We start from the raw sequence: 19,396 nt of genomic DNA, 5'->3' as shown, positions 1-19,396 counted from the left end.
ATTTCACTGCTGGGACTTGAGTGCATTCCAGCACGTGGAAGTCTTGTAAATAGCCAGACGACAGGATGCAGGAACAAAACCCTCTTATTTATGGTAGCTCAAACACGCGCCAGGAAGAAAACGCTGCATTAATGACCTTTGTAAGATACTCTGCCTATCAATGTAGAGGACAGGGTCGGTTGGTTGGTTTTTTTTTAATATAAGAATGCAAGAACGTTATGTACAGGATGACTTTGTATAGAGTTTTCAGTAATAAAAAATAAGTTTCACATAGCACTGCTCTCCAGAGGAGGGGTTTGTGCTCAGCACCCAGCCTCTCCCATCAGCAGGGGGGGGACAGCAGCTTTCCCAGTTCCCATGTGGATCAGAAATCAGCTTCAAAGCCTGCACAGGAAGGAGCAAGCCAGACTGGCTCTAACAGCGGTGGGCTGACAGACTCGGGGCTGCAGGATCAGTCCTGCCCTCCGGCCCAGCAGGAGCAGGGCACCAAGAGCCAAAGGAATAACCAAGTAGGTTATGGCAGAGAGGGGCAAGGGAAGCACTTAGGGGAGGAGCTCAGTTTCCACATGCATTAGGTCTGTCTTGCCTTTGAAAAGACTCAGCTTGCCGACACTGAGCACTGAGGCAGCTGAAGAGAGGAAGCACAAGGCAAGGGGGAACGTTGCCAGCCACCACTACGCCCATTGCTCCAGCAGTACAGGTACCAGGCTCCCAGCAGGCCCCAGTGGCTTAAAATGGAAAGGCGGCTGCTAGAGCTGGCAGCCAGGGAGAGGAAGTGCCAAAAGCCATTAAGCGCCAGGAGTGGGGAAGGAAAGGGGCAGCCACAGCCAAGTTTAGTGCAGCACCATGTTGTGAAGGAGATGTGGTCAAAGACCCAGTTCCTCTTCAGCAGCAGCATGACAGCAGCATGGCTACAGCTCAAGGGAAGGATGAACCCTTTACCAGTGTCTCTACCTGGCCAAGCACGGCAGCTGAGAGCAGGAGAAAGCTGTTCCAAGGCATTTTCTCATCTTTCCTGGTCCTGGCATTGCTGTGTACAAACATAAGCCCTGCTCCTTGCTGCACACCTGCTGCCCAACAGCAGGATTGCTTCAGGCCGCAAGATCCAAGCCAGGTGATCAGTAAGGCTCACTCCAAAGAGGAGCATCTCTTATTCATAGAGATCTCAATGCCCTGTAGAGGAACCATAAGAGCAAGAATTATTTACTGCTGCTTCAAGCAAGTGCTATTTCTGGAGGCAGGCACTAGGGGGCGGCTGAGGGGAGCAACACTTGCACCTACCGACCACTTGAGAGACAGTGACAGGCCTTGTGCTGTGGCACCTTCTCCCCTGCCAAAAGCAGCCCTGAGAGCAGCTGTAGCAGCAGGGTCTGGGAAGCCCAGCTAAGGAAGTCTGAGACCGTTTTCCAGTAGGAAATGCTCTGCACCACTCACGTTTCAACCCTGGCGGGCAGAGATCCACGGGATCTCGGTAAGGAGATGCTGCTCGTACAACTGAAGTGAATCAGACCAGAGCACAGGACTGGTTTCCAGAATTTGGCTTTACTTCGCAGTACAGAAATCATTTGGAGCCTTCAGGAGACACGAGAAGCACAGGCTCTGTCATACCGATACCGCAGTGCTGTTTGGTCCATCCAAGAAGCCACCAGGGTACAGAAAATACTTCCACATCTTGCCTGCTCTGTAATTTGTTCTCTCAATTTTATTAAGATTAAAACACAAAGGAGCCTTAGGCACAGCTGTGTCCCAACCGATGTAAACAGTTTTAGAAGCTTAAGTGGAGGTTAAGTTCTGTGCCCAGAACTAAGCCAACATTTGCTGCTACAATAGATGTGGGCTTTGTCCATAATACAACTTGCCACAAAGTTAGATTGATGGGAAATACTTTAGGGATGCTGTCCACAATAATGGAGTGCTCAGTTTCTATTTTCCTTGATATCAGGTTTGAGTGACAACCGTCACATCTACTAGCTCACCAGAAGCACATAATTGTGAAAGATGTTTACAAATGATTAAAAATACAAGGTAAGACACAGCTGTCAATGAGTTATTTCAAATCTGCACCAACGTCTACATCTGCAATAAAAAAAAAAATTCAGTCTGCCTTTTGCTTACAAGGTTAGTCATTAAATCAGTCAGTAATTTGCCAGATTCTGGACAGCAGCCCTACTAGAATGAAATAATTAACACATGATATCCAAAAGGGGAACATTACCAGTGCAGTACTCTTCAATCTCTCAGAGATGGGATTACAAAAGCAGGCCTTACAATATTGAATTTCATACAGTGTTCATTAAGTTCCTTATATATTCATATTAGCCGATTTAAATTTCTCCTAATTAGAGATTCTCATTACTGCTGCTCCTCCTCCCCATAGATATCATTTTTCTTGCGTTTCATCTCTTCGAAGTCAAACTCTGATCCCATCATCCTCTTATAAATATCTTTGATGTCATCGCACGTCGTCTCAAAGTGAGTGGTGGCGTCATAGGTGCGAGAAATGAAGATCTGGGAAGAGAAGTGGCAGTTTAGCACGGAGCCTCGAGCCTCACCGCCTCAAGCACGAGCTTGGCGCTTACTAACCTGGCTTTCGGTTCCCAAGTCAGTTGGTGCAAACAGGTCACTGATGCTAACGAACCTGGATGGAGAAAAAAAGAGCTTCAGATTAGTTTTACAGCATTGCTGAGCATCAGTATCAGTACAAGAATGGCTGAATTAAAGGGCAGCGTTCTGCCCAGCACATAAGCAGTCAAGGTACAGAGGAAATCCGGAATTTCAACACCTCTTTGCAGCCAAATGGCCTTCAGATCCCCTCTGCCCTCAGACCTAAGTGCTCACAGCAGAGAGGTGAGAAGGGGCTCGCCAAGGGCTTACTTCTGCTCAATGGGCTCCAAAAGGTCCAAGGCCGGCTTGATTTCCTTCTCTGGGTCTGCAGTTTCCACAGTAGTGCTGGCAATGGCAATGTACTTCCCCTGTGCTGCCACATTGTGTGCAGAGGAGATCATGCAGACGTAGATATCTGGGGAAACACGTCACAGCTACAGGTCAGTACATGCCAGGCAAGCCAAGAGCTCAGGTCAGGCCTGCCTTGTCCCAAAAGCCTCCTCTAGCTTGTACACTCATGCACCTCTTCCTGGTCCCCTAACAGTTTGTACCTCCTTGTCCTGTTTAAGACCACACTGGAAGGAGTTCCGTCCTTGCCCTGCAGTCCTACGTGCTCTCAGTCTCTTGGCCTGGACACAGGCAGCCCTGTGAGATCTCCAAAATTCAGTTTCCTGTGGCTACGACAGGTCCTGAAAGCCAGCAGGGTCCCCAGCAGCCAGCCCACCCCTCTGTTGGAGGGTGAGGAAGCATTTCCCCTCCCGCATGCAGCCCTCACTCCCCTCCCAGAGCACCCCTGTGTTCCTCACCCACGCACTTCCTTCCATGGGTTCTGCACACAGCTGTCTGACCACAGTCACCCCCAACTTCTCCCACCTGCCCCAGTGCCGCTTGAAAGCGCAGCCTCACTGGGGCCCACAGGATTTCTGGGCAAGGACACGAAGTCTACTGCGGCAGTGGCAGTGAGTGCATTTTCCCATTTGATTCACATCTTACCGGACCATCGGAGCACATATCTGGCACCAGGCCATGTAATGACCACTATGCCTCAACCCAAGTGCACGAGAGCTGTGCACATCCCAGCAGTCCCTGTGCTCCACACACCTGATTTTCGGTTGACCTGATTCTGTGGAATGATGATCTGGCACGAGTTGGCATCATTTGTATTCTTGATTGGGTGGCTCAAGATGCAGATTACCCGAATCACTTGACCGACCTTCGTTACACGGTCTGAGACATAGCTGGGGTCACAAATGAGCTGTTTGCAGCGAGCAACCTGCAGAGACAGGTGGACCTGGAGTGACCACTGCGCAGAGGTGTGCAGACACAGCCAGAGGCAAGAAACAGGCTGATTTTGAGGAAAACGAGGAGCAATTTGAGGCAGCTGTTCCTGCCTCGGGTTCTTAGTTCACTGCCAGCAGCATGCTTCAACTTGGGCAATCCAAACCTCAACACATTACTCTTAAAAGACTACATACAGCTGCATGATCAGTCACATCCTGCCCCTGTAACTCAGTACACAGTTAAGCTCTAACCCCTACAGAGTCCAGTCCTTTCAGACTAGGACTGTAACTTTAAGGCTGAACCAAACAGGTAAGAATTGACCAGTTTGCATTAGAGCTTATTTTTTTCCAGTAATAGTTTAATATTTGACCAATCTGAGGCCTCCAGACTGCCTGCACTTGGGCACATCAGTCTATAGCATGGATTATCATCCCCTACCCAGAAGGGACACGTTCCCCTACCAGCATGTGTGCAACTGTCCTGCAAAGCACCTGCTCTAGTCAGGAGCACATGTATAGCTTCCAAGCAGCTCGCAGCACTCTTGCTAGTTTTACATTGCCAGGTTGAGAAGCTGCAGAAAGGCCACCTACTAGCTGTCTGAGCAGCTAAAATTCAGTGTCAGTGGCAGAGCTGGTTCCATACCCAGGTTAGACACATGCAACAGCTCCCTTCCAGTTTAACTAGCCTGATTTATTCAGAACACAATCTTGCCATCCCATGGAGATGTCACTCCATCTCCTGGAGTAGACTACTGTACTGTAACTCCTCATCCTAAAAATACCAACATGTCTTAAGCAAGGTGGCAAAGGGAAAAACACCAGCCAAGCAGTTTTGGTCCTAGGGCTTTCATAAGGGGTTTTCTACTGCAGTTGTTCAGATCCATGACTGACAGCCTCAATTTTGGGGGGCAAGACGTGGGGTGGGGAGTAAGGAAAAGAATCAGAAGGTACCATACCTCCCCTTCAGACTTCACACCAACCACTTTGCCATTTTCTATCACAATCTCTTCAATGGGCTTGTTCAGCATGTAGGTGCCTCCGTATATAGCACTTAACCTGCAAGAGTAAAGCTGCTTCAGCATGTTCCACAGGTGTGTGTTTGGTTTTTAACAGCCCTTCCAGCCCCTTGTTTCTGTTCCACTTGGACAAACCCCACATTAGACTTAAAACTCTTCAAAACAGACTACTTAAACATCTTTGCAGCAGATGCTGTCTGCTGTTCTTTCTGCAAGGCATCTGCTGGTGTTTGAAGGAAGTTACAGGTACAATTACATCCTGCTAGAAACAACCTGCTTGGCACAGCCCAGACAGCCCTGCAGCATAAAGAGCTGTAGGCTACACCACGTAGGCAAATCTGACTTCTTGGACAGACAAGATGCAGCAATCAGTATCTCTGAGCAAACCCAGAACTACCGCCACTAACAGGAATCATAGTAAACATGGAGGAATCACTTCCTCATTAAAGACAGCACAAAAACCATTAACAGCCACAGTATTTTTGTGTGGCATCATGTTCTGGAAGCTTGAACATTTGACTCCACACATCTGATCCCCCACCAGGTGCCACAGCAGGTTTAAGGAAATACTGGAGTCCAAAACCAGGTTCTCACCTTGCAAATCCCTGGGGCAGCTCTCCAAGGCCATAGAGGGGATAAAGGTATGGGCTTTTACCATATCTAGCCAGTGACTCACTGTAGAGCTTAATCCTGTTGATTGTTTCTTGGCATGGTTGATCTAGATAGCTGGAGAGGGGAGTTACATCATTTGCAGTGTTTCACAAACCAAGACTTTGAGCAGAATACACTTGAAGAGCAAAACATTTCCTTCCTGTGAAGTTTCCTTCCCCGCCCTCCAGCTGCTCCTGGCAAGTATTTCCCTGGAAGTTCCCTTTTAGAAACACTTAGTGTCACAAGGGGTTTTTTCAGGAAGGAAATGCTTCATTCACCACAAGAACCCACAAAGTTTAAATATCCCATCAGCACAGGGCCCAGCATTTTAAGATTCGTGCAGCACCAAGGGACAGGCACACTTTACGAGACATCCTACCCTCAGGCTCCCCAAAGTCTGTGCTGCAAGCACCCAGCACCCCAGCTGATTTGGGGGAGCAACTGAACCTGCACTTACTCGTCAGTCCTGTAGAGCGCAAGGGCATGGCCTGTGAAGTCTATAACATCCTGCCCCAGGTCAAACTTCTTATACACGTCACGCATAGTGGTCTTCTTGGGATCAACACCTTCGAAAGTTCGGGGGTCGTTCTCATCGAAGTTGGCAACGTACACTAGGAATTTCCTGAACCGGCGTTTCTCAAACAAGCCCATTAAGCCTAAAACCAAGGTATTTTGTCAGAACTTGCATAGCTATTAGATGGCTTTTCCATTCCACAGAGTATCAGAAGCGTGTCAGAACTGCTGACCATTTCAACCATCACCTGATATCAAGGAGTTTGGCCTTGAGGGCTAACCAAGGCTCTCTGCTCAAGCAGACCAACATCTGCCATGCCAGACCACTCAGGCAGCTGTCCCACTGCACCAGACCTCAAGAGTGGTACAGCCAACTTTTCTCAAGGCATGGCTGGAGACCGGGCTTCTATACTACTTCCAGCTGGGGAAAAGCCTGGAGAGCAGTTTCCACCTGGCCCAGTGTAAAGCCCAACCTCAGCTTCCATAAGCAAAGACCTGTGTTTGCCATCTAACCAGACTTAGCATCATCAAAGTGTGGTGATCAAAGCTCCATCAAAGCAAGCAGTGCTGGGCTCTCCTGCAGCCTCACCAAGGAACCAGCAAGTGCTGTGAGGGACAAAACTTCAAACACAAGATTGGACAAAGCACCATTTATGTGCTTTAGTTTTCTACAAATTGGAGAAGCAAGACTGGACTTGCTGCAACACTAAGGCAGAGACAGCACCAAAGGCACCTCCTACTTCTACCAGCATAAGTCTCCTTGAGTCCACTTAGGAGACAGCAATGTGACCAAATTGAAGGAACAACAATTACTTCACTACAAATGGGAGTATCTGCCATGAGGAAGACTCCAATGTACAGACAAGCCACGTACTGGGAGCCTTATTCGCAGGAGTTGCTTTATCACAAGACTCTTCAGAGATGTTACTTAATACATCCTGCGCCAGAAGCTAATGGACTGCCCTCTGCTAGCTCCTATTATGGATGATCAGTAGTTTTATCTGAAGAGTAAAATTTAAGTAGAAAACAATTAAGATTTGAGCTAGGTGCCTTCGTCATTCCAGTCTGTCTGCTGATGAATGAGACATTTTTCAGACACACGATTCCATCCAACAAGGACCCAACATTAAATATTTGTGGCACAGCTGGGAGCACAACTCCCAAACACAACACTTTGAGGAAGTAAAACACTGCCATATTCTTACCAGATGAGCCATAGAACAGGCAGCTTGACCAGCTCCATTTGTGAGCTCCAAGAAAACAGTAACTCAAGGTGCAGGAAGCCCAAGACTCACACTGCAAGTGGCATTTGAAGTCAAATGAGATGCAGAAGAATCCTATGCTAAGCACAGCTTGTTACCAAGATGGTGTCTACACACAGCATCAAGTTTTCTTTCCAAAATATCCCCAGATGCAGATGGCAGAGACCTGTTTTGCCTTTGTTTACAGACAGCAGCCTCAGGAGGAAACAAAAGGTGCAACTACTCACTGGATGCCAAGGCTTCTGCCTCAGTAGAAGGAACTTTGTAGATCTTTCCTCCCTTGTAAACGAAGCTCCCCTCAATCACCTTGAAGTCTAAGTAGCGAGTGACTTCTGTGTAGAGCAGCATCTTTACCAACTGACCTGGAAAGGAGGTTGGGCACAAGTCAACCAGCTGGTCAGCAGCCAGAAGCCAAGAGGACTATGCTTCTTACAAGGCAGACAGTTCTTGCAGCAAAGCAAACACACCACATTCAACCCACACAGCTCTTACACCTTTGTGTAACACACAGGGTGTGGCAGGTACCCACTAGTGCATTATGAGGCAGTTTTAAGGCTTTCTTACAGGCAATTAACAGCTTCCTTGTCACTCCTGTGGTTTCCATCAGTCCTCTGAGTAAAAGCCATCCTGCAGCATGTTAATCCGCTGCAGTACACTGCTGTTCTTTGCTCCCTGTAGTTAATGTGCACTCAACGTGACAAAGTCATGGTTTTGGATCACAGCAGCTCCTCATCCTCACTATTCAGATCTAGCACAACCTATTAGTTGTCCAGCCAACTGACCACAAATTAGCCCCTGGCTTGCCCACAGCTAGTGTCAACATATGCTCACTTACCTGTCCCTACCCACTGTCACATCCCCAGAAGGATGCTGTCCCTAGAAATGCACCACAAAGCCTGTGCAAGCCGAGACTACAGTAACCAAATCTTGACTGGAATTTATCAAGTCTTCCCCTGCACTAACCTTGAGCAAGACTGGCCCTACAGTACATCTATGCCCTCGTGCTTCAGGAGCAAGAGATTCCAGCAGCAAGTGGTTGGTATTTGGCAAAGGGACTGGCCCCTGAACTTGCCTGTATTGATAACCACTTCACTGATAGTGGATTTGGTCTAGAACTGTCCCAGTACTGGAATACATAGATTAAAGAATAAGGATTTGTAGCATCAGTAAGGGGTGACAGAGTCTGTAAGTCATAAAACAGAGACGAAGGGAATTAACAGTCACCATGGAATCAACTGTTTCTTCCTAAACAGTGGAAGAGTAACAACACACGAATTCATGGCATTAACTCTGGCTAGAAATGCAAACACATGAAGAGAGGACATTGGAAAATGGAAGTTCAAACACTCCAGACATGCCATTGCTGCACACTCCAAGCTGGTGCCGTTTTCAGGGTCTGAAAGGTCCACAGCCAAAGTGAGTCACAGGGCAGAAACCGTGGTGCCTCTACATAAACGCATGCAGATCAGCTCAAGTGAGCTTTCCACAGCTCTTTGATTAATGCTTCAACAGTTTCATGAAGAGATAGCTGAAGGGCTGTTTATTCTATTAGAGCACTGAACACTAACTCAGCTAAGCTTACGAGGCAGATTTGGGAGCTCAGCATCACTTACCATTAGCCATAAGGAATTTTGGAATTAGGTCCACGTTCCAGTCTCTTCCTCGCCCCATAGATTCTGGTGGAGTTCCTGGTAGATTAAACCTTTTGTAGAGCTTTGGAGAGAACACAAAACTTACTATAGCAGATGAAATATCTATGGGTATAATTTCTCCCACACATGTACACACTTTCCACCCCCACATCTCCCCAGCTGAACATAAGCTCTTCACAGCAAGCTTTTGGCCAGCGTTTTAGCTCCAATTTGATTGCTGATGCAACACACAATGCACATCCAGTGAATCGTTACAGTAAGAATTGGGCAGCATTATTTTGCTCATCCAGTCTTTCTTCCAAGGCTTAAAGCTTGGGAATTTATGACCTGCTGAACCAAAATTCTGTTTTAACATAACTAAAAGTAATCTGATCAAAACGTGTACTTCAGGAGAGGGCAGGCTCCTCCGTATATTTAAATCATATTCCCCGATGTAAGCAGCAAGGAGAACAGCAGTTTCCTGACATCTGATTAATCAGCCATGCTAACAGCTTCAGGGATACACAATCACAGGGTGCAAGCAGTAACCAAATGAGATGGCGCCTATCCAGTTGGAAGTGCTCACAGACTAAGGACCAAGCGTAACATCAAGGCACTAATAGCACACAGCATTTCTTAAGCCAACATTTGCCAGCAAGCGCAGCAGTATCAATTTTGCCAAAGAGTTTTTTTAACATCTAGCTGTCGGGCATTATAGCTCCGAATGATTGCTCAAGTGCTGCATGCTTGAATCGCGACTGGGAGCTACAGAGAACAAGTGCTATCTACCAAGTATAAACATACACACTGGTTTCTCCCTCACTGTTATCTGATGTGGAAGTGCCATAAAACATCCTTACTCAAAGGAAGCCCTTAAGAGTAATTACTTCAAATCCACCCCTAGGACAGCTCAAAATAAAGCCTCCTTTTATATGCCTGGGGAGGAGACAATAGGTGGGTGTCAGCCTTCGTACTTACATCCTCCAGGGGTGTAATAGATGCGCTTTCCCCTCCATAGTAAGAGTTACGATCCATGTGAAGGACTTTCTTTCCATTCACTGACATGATCCCAGAGAGGATGCATTCCTACAAAGAGAGAAAATGAACAGATGCAAGGAACATGTTAGCTGCATTTGAGCCTCCTTCCATTTCTCCTAATGATGCTTTCTCAAAAAGCATGTTCAGACAGCCTGCTGCATGCCTAGATTTGAAGGAACCTGCACAGTCTTTTGAAAACAAACACACCAGTTGCCTTTAGTCCAGAATTAAGACACGTACACTGAAAGACTTTTATTTGAAAGAGATTAACCCCTTACTAGGTTTGCTGCTCTGCTAACCAAGATGTTATAACTACACAAGCACTACCTATCAGGGCTCTCCTGAGGATATTTCTGGGAAGTTCATGCATTTGGGCCAGATTAGGAAAGTGTATGCTCCTAAACCAATAGCTATCAATTTAAGGATGTCCACAGAGAGCCAGCGCCCTTGTTTACGGATGACAGCAGGAACATGGAATCTTACCTGGATGTCAGTCAGCCTCCTCAAACCTCAATCATTGATATTTGCCACACTGTGACATGCAAGAGAGTCAACAGCTACTCTTAAAGAGTAGAGGTAGCATAAAGAATAAATAAATCCTTTTGGAAGCTTTATCATCTCAGTAGACACTTTTCAATCCTTGCTACGTACCCACTGAGATTAAAAACACTGAGATTACTTTGAGCAACATATCAGCTGCTATGTCTGAATGCAACACCAGGAGGCCGAAACTAACCGAAAAGGGCCACAAGTTGTAGCTTGCAGAACCAACTAAGGACTTGCACAGCTAAATCCCCATTAAAACACAACTTTGCAACTAAACTGGTCACCAGCTCTGGCATTCACAACCTAAAGAGCTTAACAAAAACTTGAATACTTGCATGATTAGGACTGCTTATCGTGGAGGTTTTATGGATTTTTCTTGCTCTGCCTCAACTCTCTCTGAAGGCAGAATTACATCTGCAATTGAGTTTTGATTCACCATCAACATTATCTAATTTGTAGGTCCTGGCCACACCTCATATTATCTTCCATTTAGCCTGTAAAACCCCACTCCAGCTGCTGAGAGATGCCACCCCTGCACATTTGCTTGCCTAGAAGCAGAGTCGTCGCTCATTCAAGAGAATCAGCGGCTTGGGCCTCCTGGCAAAGATCCACGTCTCTGTGAGATCCTTTGTGGTTATTCCACATGCATCTCACCCGGCGGAGCACTCAGGACTCTCCTTGTGTGTCACCTCACCCATGCTGCAGCATGTGAGAGGCTTAGTTCAAACTGTTATGGCAACACTGGCCAACACAGGTACCAGTTAGCGCCCTCAGCCAAACCACAATTATAATGCAAAAAGTCTCCCACCGTATATCATTTACTTGACTTGCAAATCCTAACTCTGGTAAATCCTCAGTATAAAGGAAGCTTTTTAAATCATCTTCAATTTCACCAGCCAAAGACCAGCTCATAGTAAAGGCAGCTTTCATGAGGGGTTATTTTGTTCTGAAGTGTCTCAACATCTGTAGGTGTGTGGAAGGTTGGCAGGCATAACTGGCGTAAGGACTTGCTGTTCTTGCACTTCCAGGTGGCAACAGGCAAATCTTCTGAGAGAGCAAGGCACTGCTAGCCAGCCTGTTACCCACCAGGATGGCGTGGTAATTCAGCCAAGGCCCCGAAGAGCAAAGCTAGGGCTGCATGCCTAGTGCATGGCAAGAATGGGTCACTCTGAGTTTAATCTCTGAAGTCGTGGGTAATTTCAAACGTGGCATCCACAAGTCTTCATGGTCTTGTGATACGATCATGATCACGGATCATGATCACGAACAGGGATCATGAACAGTTAGCCACAGTACTTCCCACAAAACCTCTCCATGATCCATCAGCTGCTCTTTCCAATGCCATACCATCCTTCACGAACTCCAGATCCCTCGTGTCCTGCAAGGCCCCTCCTCTTCTTCTAGACAGGCTGAAGCAAGCAGAGAAACTTACAGCAGACATGGCTGCACCAAACCCTGTGCTAAGACGCTACTCCAGCGCATGGTGAGCCATACAACAGTGAGGAACTGCACAAGAGAAAGTACAGTTGGCTTTTATGGTGTCAGTTAAAATGTTAATAATTTGCCACGTGTAATGTGGGACTATCACACCAAGTGCATCAGCACTAGCCAGCATGATCTTCTCGGTTAAACTGAATTCACAGAGCTCTACACGAGGGCTCTGGTTTGATTCTTTGCTCTACCCTGTGATTTTATCCACCCTGGAACATCTTCCAAAATCCTGGCTCACCAGCTCTGCCAGGTGGTGGTACAGGACTGCAAGCATCCATACTATAGCTGAGCCATGAGGAAGCCAACCATGATTTCAAAACAAGATAAGTATCAAACAGAAGAACAAAGTTACAGTAAAAGCAGTAGAAGCTACATTCTTTGGTCCAGATGCCACCAGATTTCCTTCCTCCATCTAAGGAAATTTCAAAGTGTTTCTTGCTCTGTCTTCCCAGAATAGGAGATTCCCAGTGATCCCTTCAACATGTTGCCTGCCCAAATTGCCAGCATCCCCTCAGAGTGAATTTGGGTACCAGTAGAAGATAAGAGAGATCTTAAATACCTTTTCAATCTTATTTCATACCCATTAAACACCAATATGGGGACTGAGGTATTAAATACTGTTTTATACAAAGCTCATTTAACACATTCATTACATCACCCAAGCTCCCACAGAGCCCCAGAGCACTGAAATCCTGACCGGCCTTTCACCATTGCTTCCCTTTGCAGCTGATGAGACAACAGCATGGTCATAAAACATACGAGATGCACAATAGATTTATCCTCCCAGCTCAGCAATTCCTTTCGATGGCTGCGCTGGCTGACCGCTGGCTATACCCATCCACTGGTGTGCGAGTCTGTGTCTAGGAACCGCTTGGTATGCCATTGTGTTGTTTGGGTCAGGGAGCGAGGAAAACAAACAGCCCGTACTGATAAGGGGAGGGCTGGGAACAGTTGAGACTGCAAATAAAAAATTGGAAGAGTCAGAGTTCAAATCTGTGGCTTTCTGACGATACCATAAACATCAACACCATGTAAATGCATAAAACTGCTGACAGCAGAAAGGGCACCAAGACACAGCTGAGAAAGCTCTAGGTATCCAGGCAGGGTCAAACACAATCTTCATGCAAATTACAGTCAGGCTGTGCTACTATAATCCACTGCTTCAGCTAGTTCAGGTTATGATGGGCTCCCGGCTCCCAAGAACTCACGTTGTGTTGCTGAATGAATGACAGAGCAAGTCTTAAGAGCAATCGATGTCATCTGCAGCTCAGCTGCTTCAAATCTCCGGAGAGCACAGAAACAGAGAACAGCGTACCTCAAACAGAGACAGCACATCCAATAGAGATCCATGAAAAAAAAAAATAGGAGTAAGGGGTAACTTGGAAATATGGGTGCTTCCACGCTAGCTCTTCCCTGATGATGAAGACCATCAGCTCTTCCCTCACACAAACTGGTCACGAATAGACCTTCTGCATGCAGAAGCCTGCAGGAATTGAGGGAAGCAAGTAGGTTTACATGGATTTTCTCCAAGTAGGGCGGCAGCTCTGAAAGGCTCAGACAGACCGATGGATACTTGAGCCAGCGTCGGTCCATCTAACAGCACCGAGAGAAGGATTCTGTGCAAAACATTTAGCAAAATTCCTTCATCTTCAAGAATGGGTTCTGGCACAGCAAGAGCTTTCTTAGAAAGACAGAGCCATGCTGTGGTGAGCAAGAAGTTATACACAACGTGTTACCATCGCCCAGGCTATTCCACCTCTAACATACGCCGGCTACATCTACCGTGCCAGACTCCAGCAAGCAAGACTCAAAGGTCTGCTGAGCCATACAAACTGCAAAAGCAATTACTCACTGCACTTGAGCAATCCCCTGGTAGGATGATGCAAGGGACAGCGACACTCCACTTGATCCTCACAGTCACTTTGATATTCTTTATTTAGGCTCTTTAAGCAATGAGGTCTGTGCCTGTACAATTAAATGTATCCTGAACCAGAGTTTGGCTACTCTGCTCCCATAGAAAGTGAATCTGCATCTTTGTGATGGATTTATATAGCTTTAATGCAGTGAGGCAGCTGGCAGGTAAGAAGCTTAGTTCAGCACATTGGGGCCTGCAACAAGTGAAAACCCAGCAGAAACATGGTGTTCATCTGCTAGGGCTATACAGGATAGTTTAATTATGCCCAACATTCATGTGAAATAACCCATGTCATCTGGAGCACAGAAAGCAGATAACAAATATCTGTCAGAGTGCACAACATCCTACTCCCAAACATCCCCGTGAGCAAGTACTGAGCCATTTCCAGAGAGGTGTAAATTAAGGTGAACTGAAAAGACAAGTCTGGAAATAAAAACACTAGGTGTTCTCCAGCCTGCCGATTACCGCATCAGATTAAAAACGAGTTTGTGCAGTAGGCCTGGAGAAAGATGCTGCCTAATCTGCAATGCACTATGCACACAGCAAGCCTAAACCAAGAATCTTAAAGCTACTAAGACCTGAGCAACTTTGGGAAGCCATTCATGGAATCACAGAATGGCCAGGTTTGAAAAGGACCTCTAGAGATCATCTAGTCCAGCCCCAACCATTCCCACCAGCACCTCCAGGATGCAGTAGCTGAAATACCTACCAGCACCTGTGCTAGGCCAGCCAGGCCCACCAGCACTTGGCAAGTACCCACCCCGTAGTTAGCACACACGGCCCAACACTTTACTACTGCTCAATGCATAGAAGGATCAGGAGAAACGTAGTGCTCTTGCATGAGTGCTGTGAAGTTAATTACACTTCAAGTAAGTTTGAGGCTGTTGTATCAGCAGTAATACAGGATTTAAAATGTGCTGGGATTATTTTTCCTCATACTGCTAAGACATATCTTTACAAGCTTGGCACTGCAATGGGGTTTCTGATTAGCATACATAAGGGAAAAACTGAATATTTTGAGCACCAGTAATCCCAGTCCTAAAGCTGCTTTAGTTCTTCCTTACTGGTTGAAGAAGAGATTAACACCTGAAATATTCATGCTGCACTGTCAGACCCATCAAAAGTAGAATTTATGCATGCACTCTCATGCACTTACATAGCAGTGGCCTTGCAGACGCAACCACTGCAACAGATGTATTTGTAGCTCTTTTACAAAGGCTCTGATGATGTTTTTTCTCTTTAAATGAAAAACTGAACTTGCACTTTGGAAAGAGAAAGGAAAAACCCTCCAGATCAGCAGCCACTCACTGCCTCTCCCAGATGCTCTGGATTACAGCTATTTTATGGGCTTTGTACAAGTCCTAGTGAAGGATGCTAGGACAGAGTCATGCAGTTGCTCTCATAGGACAAGACGCAAGATGGGGACAACCCAACAGGTAGCCTGGCAGAGAGGCAGAATGCTCTAGTGCCTAGCAAACAGAACCCCCATTTAATCTCTTTTTTTTCAGGCAGCATCAAGATCAGTACTTGAGGTGTAGGATGGGCTTTTCTGGGAAGAGACACAAACTCACTGAGCTACAACAGTAGCCTGGTGGAACTCCCAACAGCATAGTCCATTTCTACAAGGGCCAGCTTCAAGAAAACGGTGCTTGAAAACATCATCAGAAGTTTCACGACAGTTTAAGACTCTTTGGAAAAGGAAAGAGACAACTGAACGTGTTTCACACAGCACGTTTTCCAGTTCCTTTCCCATAAGAAGCCTGATTCTGCCAACACTGGTAACAGACCAAAGCTGGAGGAGCAAGCTTCCAGCTACAGAGAGTCCTGTAGACCAGCCTGAACGACTCAGGCTCTGCTCCGACACTACTTGCCAGCCACAAGGGTTGAGCCAACATCATGCATTTTAGGATCAGTAACATCCTGGTTGCACCAGGACCTCTAGTTTCCATATACTTGCTTTTCTGCACGAGCTGCTCAAGTCGAGATGAAGTCCAACCTGTTCTAATTGGTATTTCAGAGCTAAAGCCTGCACATCAGAAGCAAAATAAGCACTCCAGCATACTCTCAGGCTCTGGAGTTCGGTCAGTGCACCTTAAAATACGGCCCTAATTTATTCCTTTTAACTCAACTGCTGATCATTAGCATTAGCTTGTCTTAAAAGCTATTTCACAAGAGGCCTTTTGTCAAATTTACATTGGCATTTGTCAGTTTGAGATTAAGCATGGTGCTTACCAACTTGATACCACAGTTCACTCTAAAGCATAAATTAACATTTTAATGGAGCTCAATCTATTAGAGGCCCCCTCACCAGCAGCTCATTATATGTCACCTCTCCAAAAGTCTTGTGTCCCTGCTTTGGTGAGCCAGAGACAGGTTTTAGGACAGACTGCAGCTTTCCCTATCAAAGGGAAGAAGCTTTTACCTCATAAGTCATTCCTGCTACCTCAAAGGAAGAGCCTTCAAAGAAAAGAATGAAAGCAACCAGAAAAGTTGGGTTTACCCTACAGCAGCAGCTGGAAAGACACTCCCACACTCTGCACATTTTCTTTGTGCCACATCCTGGTTTTGTTACCATTATTCCCATACTCAGAATAGGGGGATGATAAACCAGATTTGCCTTAAGCATCCGTGCCCCAGTCCAGTGTCAGCAGACATGATGCCTTTGCCACTGTGGCAGCCCCGTCAATCACAGCGCCAAAGCCACAGTAGGAAGCGCATGTATTCTATTTACAATTGCCATCAACAGGGGAAGCGGGGGAAATCCTTCACGACTAACCCCAAAGACAGCTCTTTGTCTAGCCACCTCTCCCCGTTAACAGGGGGAACAAAAGCAGGAAAGGCTATTTAACAGCGCAGAAAACCTCCTCTCCACCATATTGGATTTTCTTCCCCCCTTCTTCAAACAATACCTCTTATTTGTAACCTGCAATCCACCCTTCAGCACCTACTAAACCCGCAGTGCATAAGCTAGCGGTAGCCCCAGACATCTCCCCAGTTTGAAGACAGGCAGAAACCAGAAGAAATCTCCACCAGCAAACCTCACAGGCAGCAGCACTGCCATTTTTTTTTCCCCTCGGCAGCCCGCAGCGCGGGCTGCATCCTCCACAATAGGACAAAGCCCCACCACGGCTCATCCCCCTCCCTCCGCCGCACCCCGAAGTGCCATCAGCTGTCAGTTTTCCTCAGGGATGACCAAGATGAAGCGACAACACAGGAGAGGATTCGGGGGGGGGGGGGGGGGGGGGCGCACAGAAATCAGACAAATTTGACAGGCATGCAGGGCTCGCCCGCCTCCCCATCCCCCTCCTGCTGCAGTCAGGGCTGGATGGAGAGCCGAAGGCTGCAAAGGCGGAGCGGGGATGTGAGGGGTGGATAACCAGGTCTGCCTCCACCCTAAGCCGGGCTCCGCTCCGAGCAGGGCACGGCTCGATAGACCTGCAGCCACCTCGGCTTGAGGGGACTGACGGTGAAGGGGGGGGGGAATTAAAAAGCCGGCAATAAATCCCCTTTGGCATTTTATTGTCCGTCGTCCCCCGCCCTCCCTCCGCTAAACAACTGCATTTCCTGGGGCCTCCCACGGGCAGCGCCGGACCGGGCACCTCACGGGAGCAGGGCCCGGCCCCGCAGGGCGCTCGGGGGGACCCAAGAGGCTGGGGGGGAAGGGGGGGAACAAGAACCGGACACATCCAAACCTGGGGGTCTCTTATAATCATATAAAAAAACCAGAACCCAGCGCCAGGGTCTAGTTAGGGTTGGGGGGTAAAGACCCAGGCGGCCGAAGGATGGGGAAGGGATTCAAGCCGGGGCTGTGTGCGTGTGTTAGTGATAGGGGGTGCTACGATAATTAGGTGAAATGGGGGAAAAGGACCTCGGGGGAGGGGGCGCGGGTACCAAAACCCAGGCACCCCCGGGTAATATGTTGCGGGGGGGGGAAGCAGGAACGCAGGCACCTCAACCGGAGCTGGGGCGGGGGACTACGATGATGCTGTGACAGATGAAGAAAACGACTCGAAGGTCCGAGCGGAGGGTGTGGGGGTGATAACCAGGTGAGAGATTGGGGAAGGGACCACGACATCCAGAGGAGGACGCGGGACCCAGGCGCCTGAGGCGGGGGGTGCCTCAGAACCCCGGTGTCCCAACCGGGGGCTGGGCGGGGGCTGGGGGAGGATAATCAGGTGATAGATGGGCAAAAGGACACCGGCGCCCGGCTGGAGCAGGGATCAGCACCCAGGAGGAGCGATGGGGACGGGGGCCAGACGCAGGCAGGACCCAGTCACCGGGGTGAAGTGGGGGGGGGGAACAGGGACGGCGGGGCGGGGCAGGGCGGCGGCCGCCCGCCCGCGGCAGGCCTGAGGCCCAGGCGGGCGGCGGCGGCGGCTCCTCCTCACCGTGAGGCCGGTGCCCAGCACGATCACGTCGTACTCCTCATTCATGGCGGCGCGGGGAAGGGAAGCACAGGGCGCGGGGAGGCGTCTCTCGGGTCTCTCTCTACCGGCCGGGGCTGAGGCGAGCCGGGCGCTGCGGGGCCGCAGGAGCGGGAGAAAATGGAGCCGCCGCCGCCGCCGTGAAGAGACCGCGCCGGGAGGGGGCGGGGCCGCACCGCCCCCGCACCGCCCGCGCGCCTGCCAATCACCGCCCGGCGCCTCCCGCCATTGGCTCGCCGCGCCGTCGCTAAGGGGCGGGTGCTGCGCCGTGCCGACGGCGCTGCCACCGTGGTGGGGGCGCGGCGCGCATGCGCGGCGAGCACTGACCATCACCCCTTCCCCCCCCCCCCCGCCCACCGCGTTTGTGCAGCGCCGAGCACCGTCAGGACGTCCTCGACGGGCTGGGGCGGGGGGGGGCGGCACGGAGCACACGTATGCACGTGCTGCGCGTGCAACGGTAGTGCAATGCGCACGTGCGAGCTTGCAACGGGTGGGTGCATGCGTGTGCCAGAGGTGCCCAGCTGCACATGTGCAAATGGGCACAGGCGTGTGCAATGGAGACGTGCACACCCGTGCAACCAGGACGTGCATGCCATGCAGGCACCCACTGCACACCCTTGGGCACAGGTGTGGGTGATAGTGACACGCGCACCCACGCAACCAGGACGTGCACGGGTGTGCAACGGGTGCCTGCATGCATGTCCTGGTTGCGTAGGTGTGCAACAGGTGCCTGCGTGCGTGTCCCGGGTGCATGCCCATACAATGGCCACATCTGCATGCAACAAGTACCTGCATATGCAGCAGGCACACGCGTATGTCAGTGCAACGGGCACATACATGACTATGCAATGGGTATGTGTGTGCAGCAGGCACGTGCTTGCGTGCAACACACAAATCCACGCCTGCGCAATGTGTGCCTGCACATGTACAAAGGGTGTGCAGGTGTGCCACAGGTACTTGCACGGTGGGCACATCCATGTGCAAAGGGAGCGTGCACATGTGTGCAAGGCCCTGCCGGATGTTCC

General features: G+C 48.9%; 1 protein-coding gene across 1 annotated transcript; it reads right to left on the bottom strand.

Annotated features, from left to right (window-relative positions):
• Positions 1-1,523: 1,523 nt before the first annotated feature.
• GDI2 (GDP dissociation inhibitor 2) lies at positions 1,524-18,539 on the bottom strand. Its single transcript, XM_055809370.1, has 11 exons — positions 18,336-18,539; positions 9,936-10,043; positions 8,940-9,039; positions 7,554-7,688; positions 6,009-6,207; positions 5,495-5,626; positions 4,841-4,940; positions 3,706-3,877; positions 2,875-3,019; positions 2,584-2,638; positions 1,524-2,508 (listed from the first exon to the last, which is right to left on the bottom strand). Exons 1-11 carry the CDS (start codon positions 18,378-18,380, stop codon positions 2,353-2,355), a joined length of 1,347 nt encoding a protein of 448 aa, XP_055665345.1. The 5' UTR covers positions 18,381-18,539; the 3' UTR covers positions 1,524-2,352.
• Between the last annotated feature and the right edge of the window lie 857 nt (positions 18,540-19,396).

Source organism: Falco peregrinus, chromosome 6, assembly GCF_023634155.1.
Source record: "Falco peregrinus isolate bFalPer1 chromosome 6, bFalPer1.pri, whole genome shotgun sequence".
NCBI lineage: Eukaryota > Metazoa > Chordata > Aves > Falconiformes > Falconidae > Falco > Falco peregrinus.
Note: the sequence above shows the minus strand (reverse complement) of the source record. Positions and strands in the feature narration are given on the sequence as shown.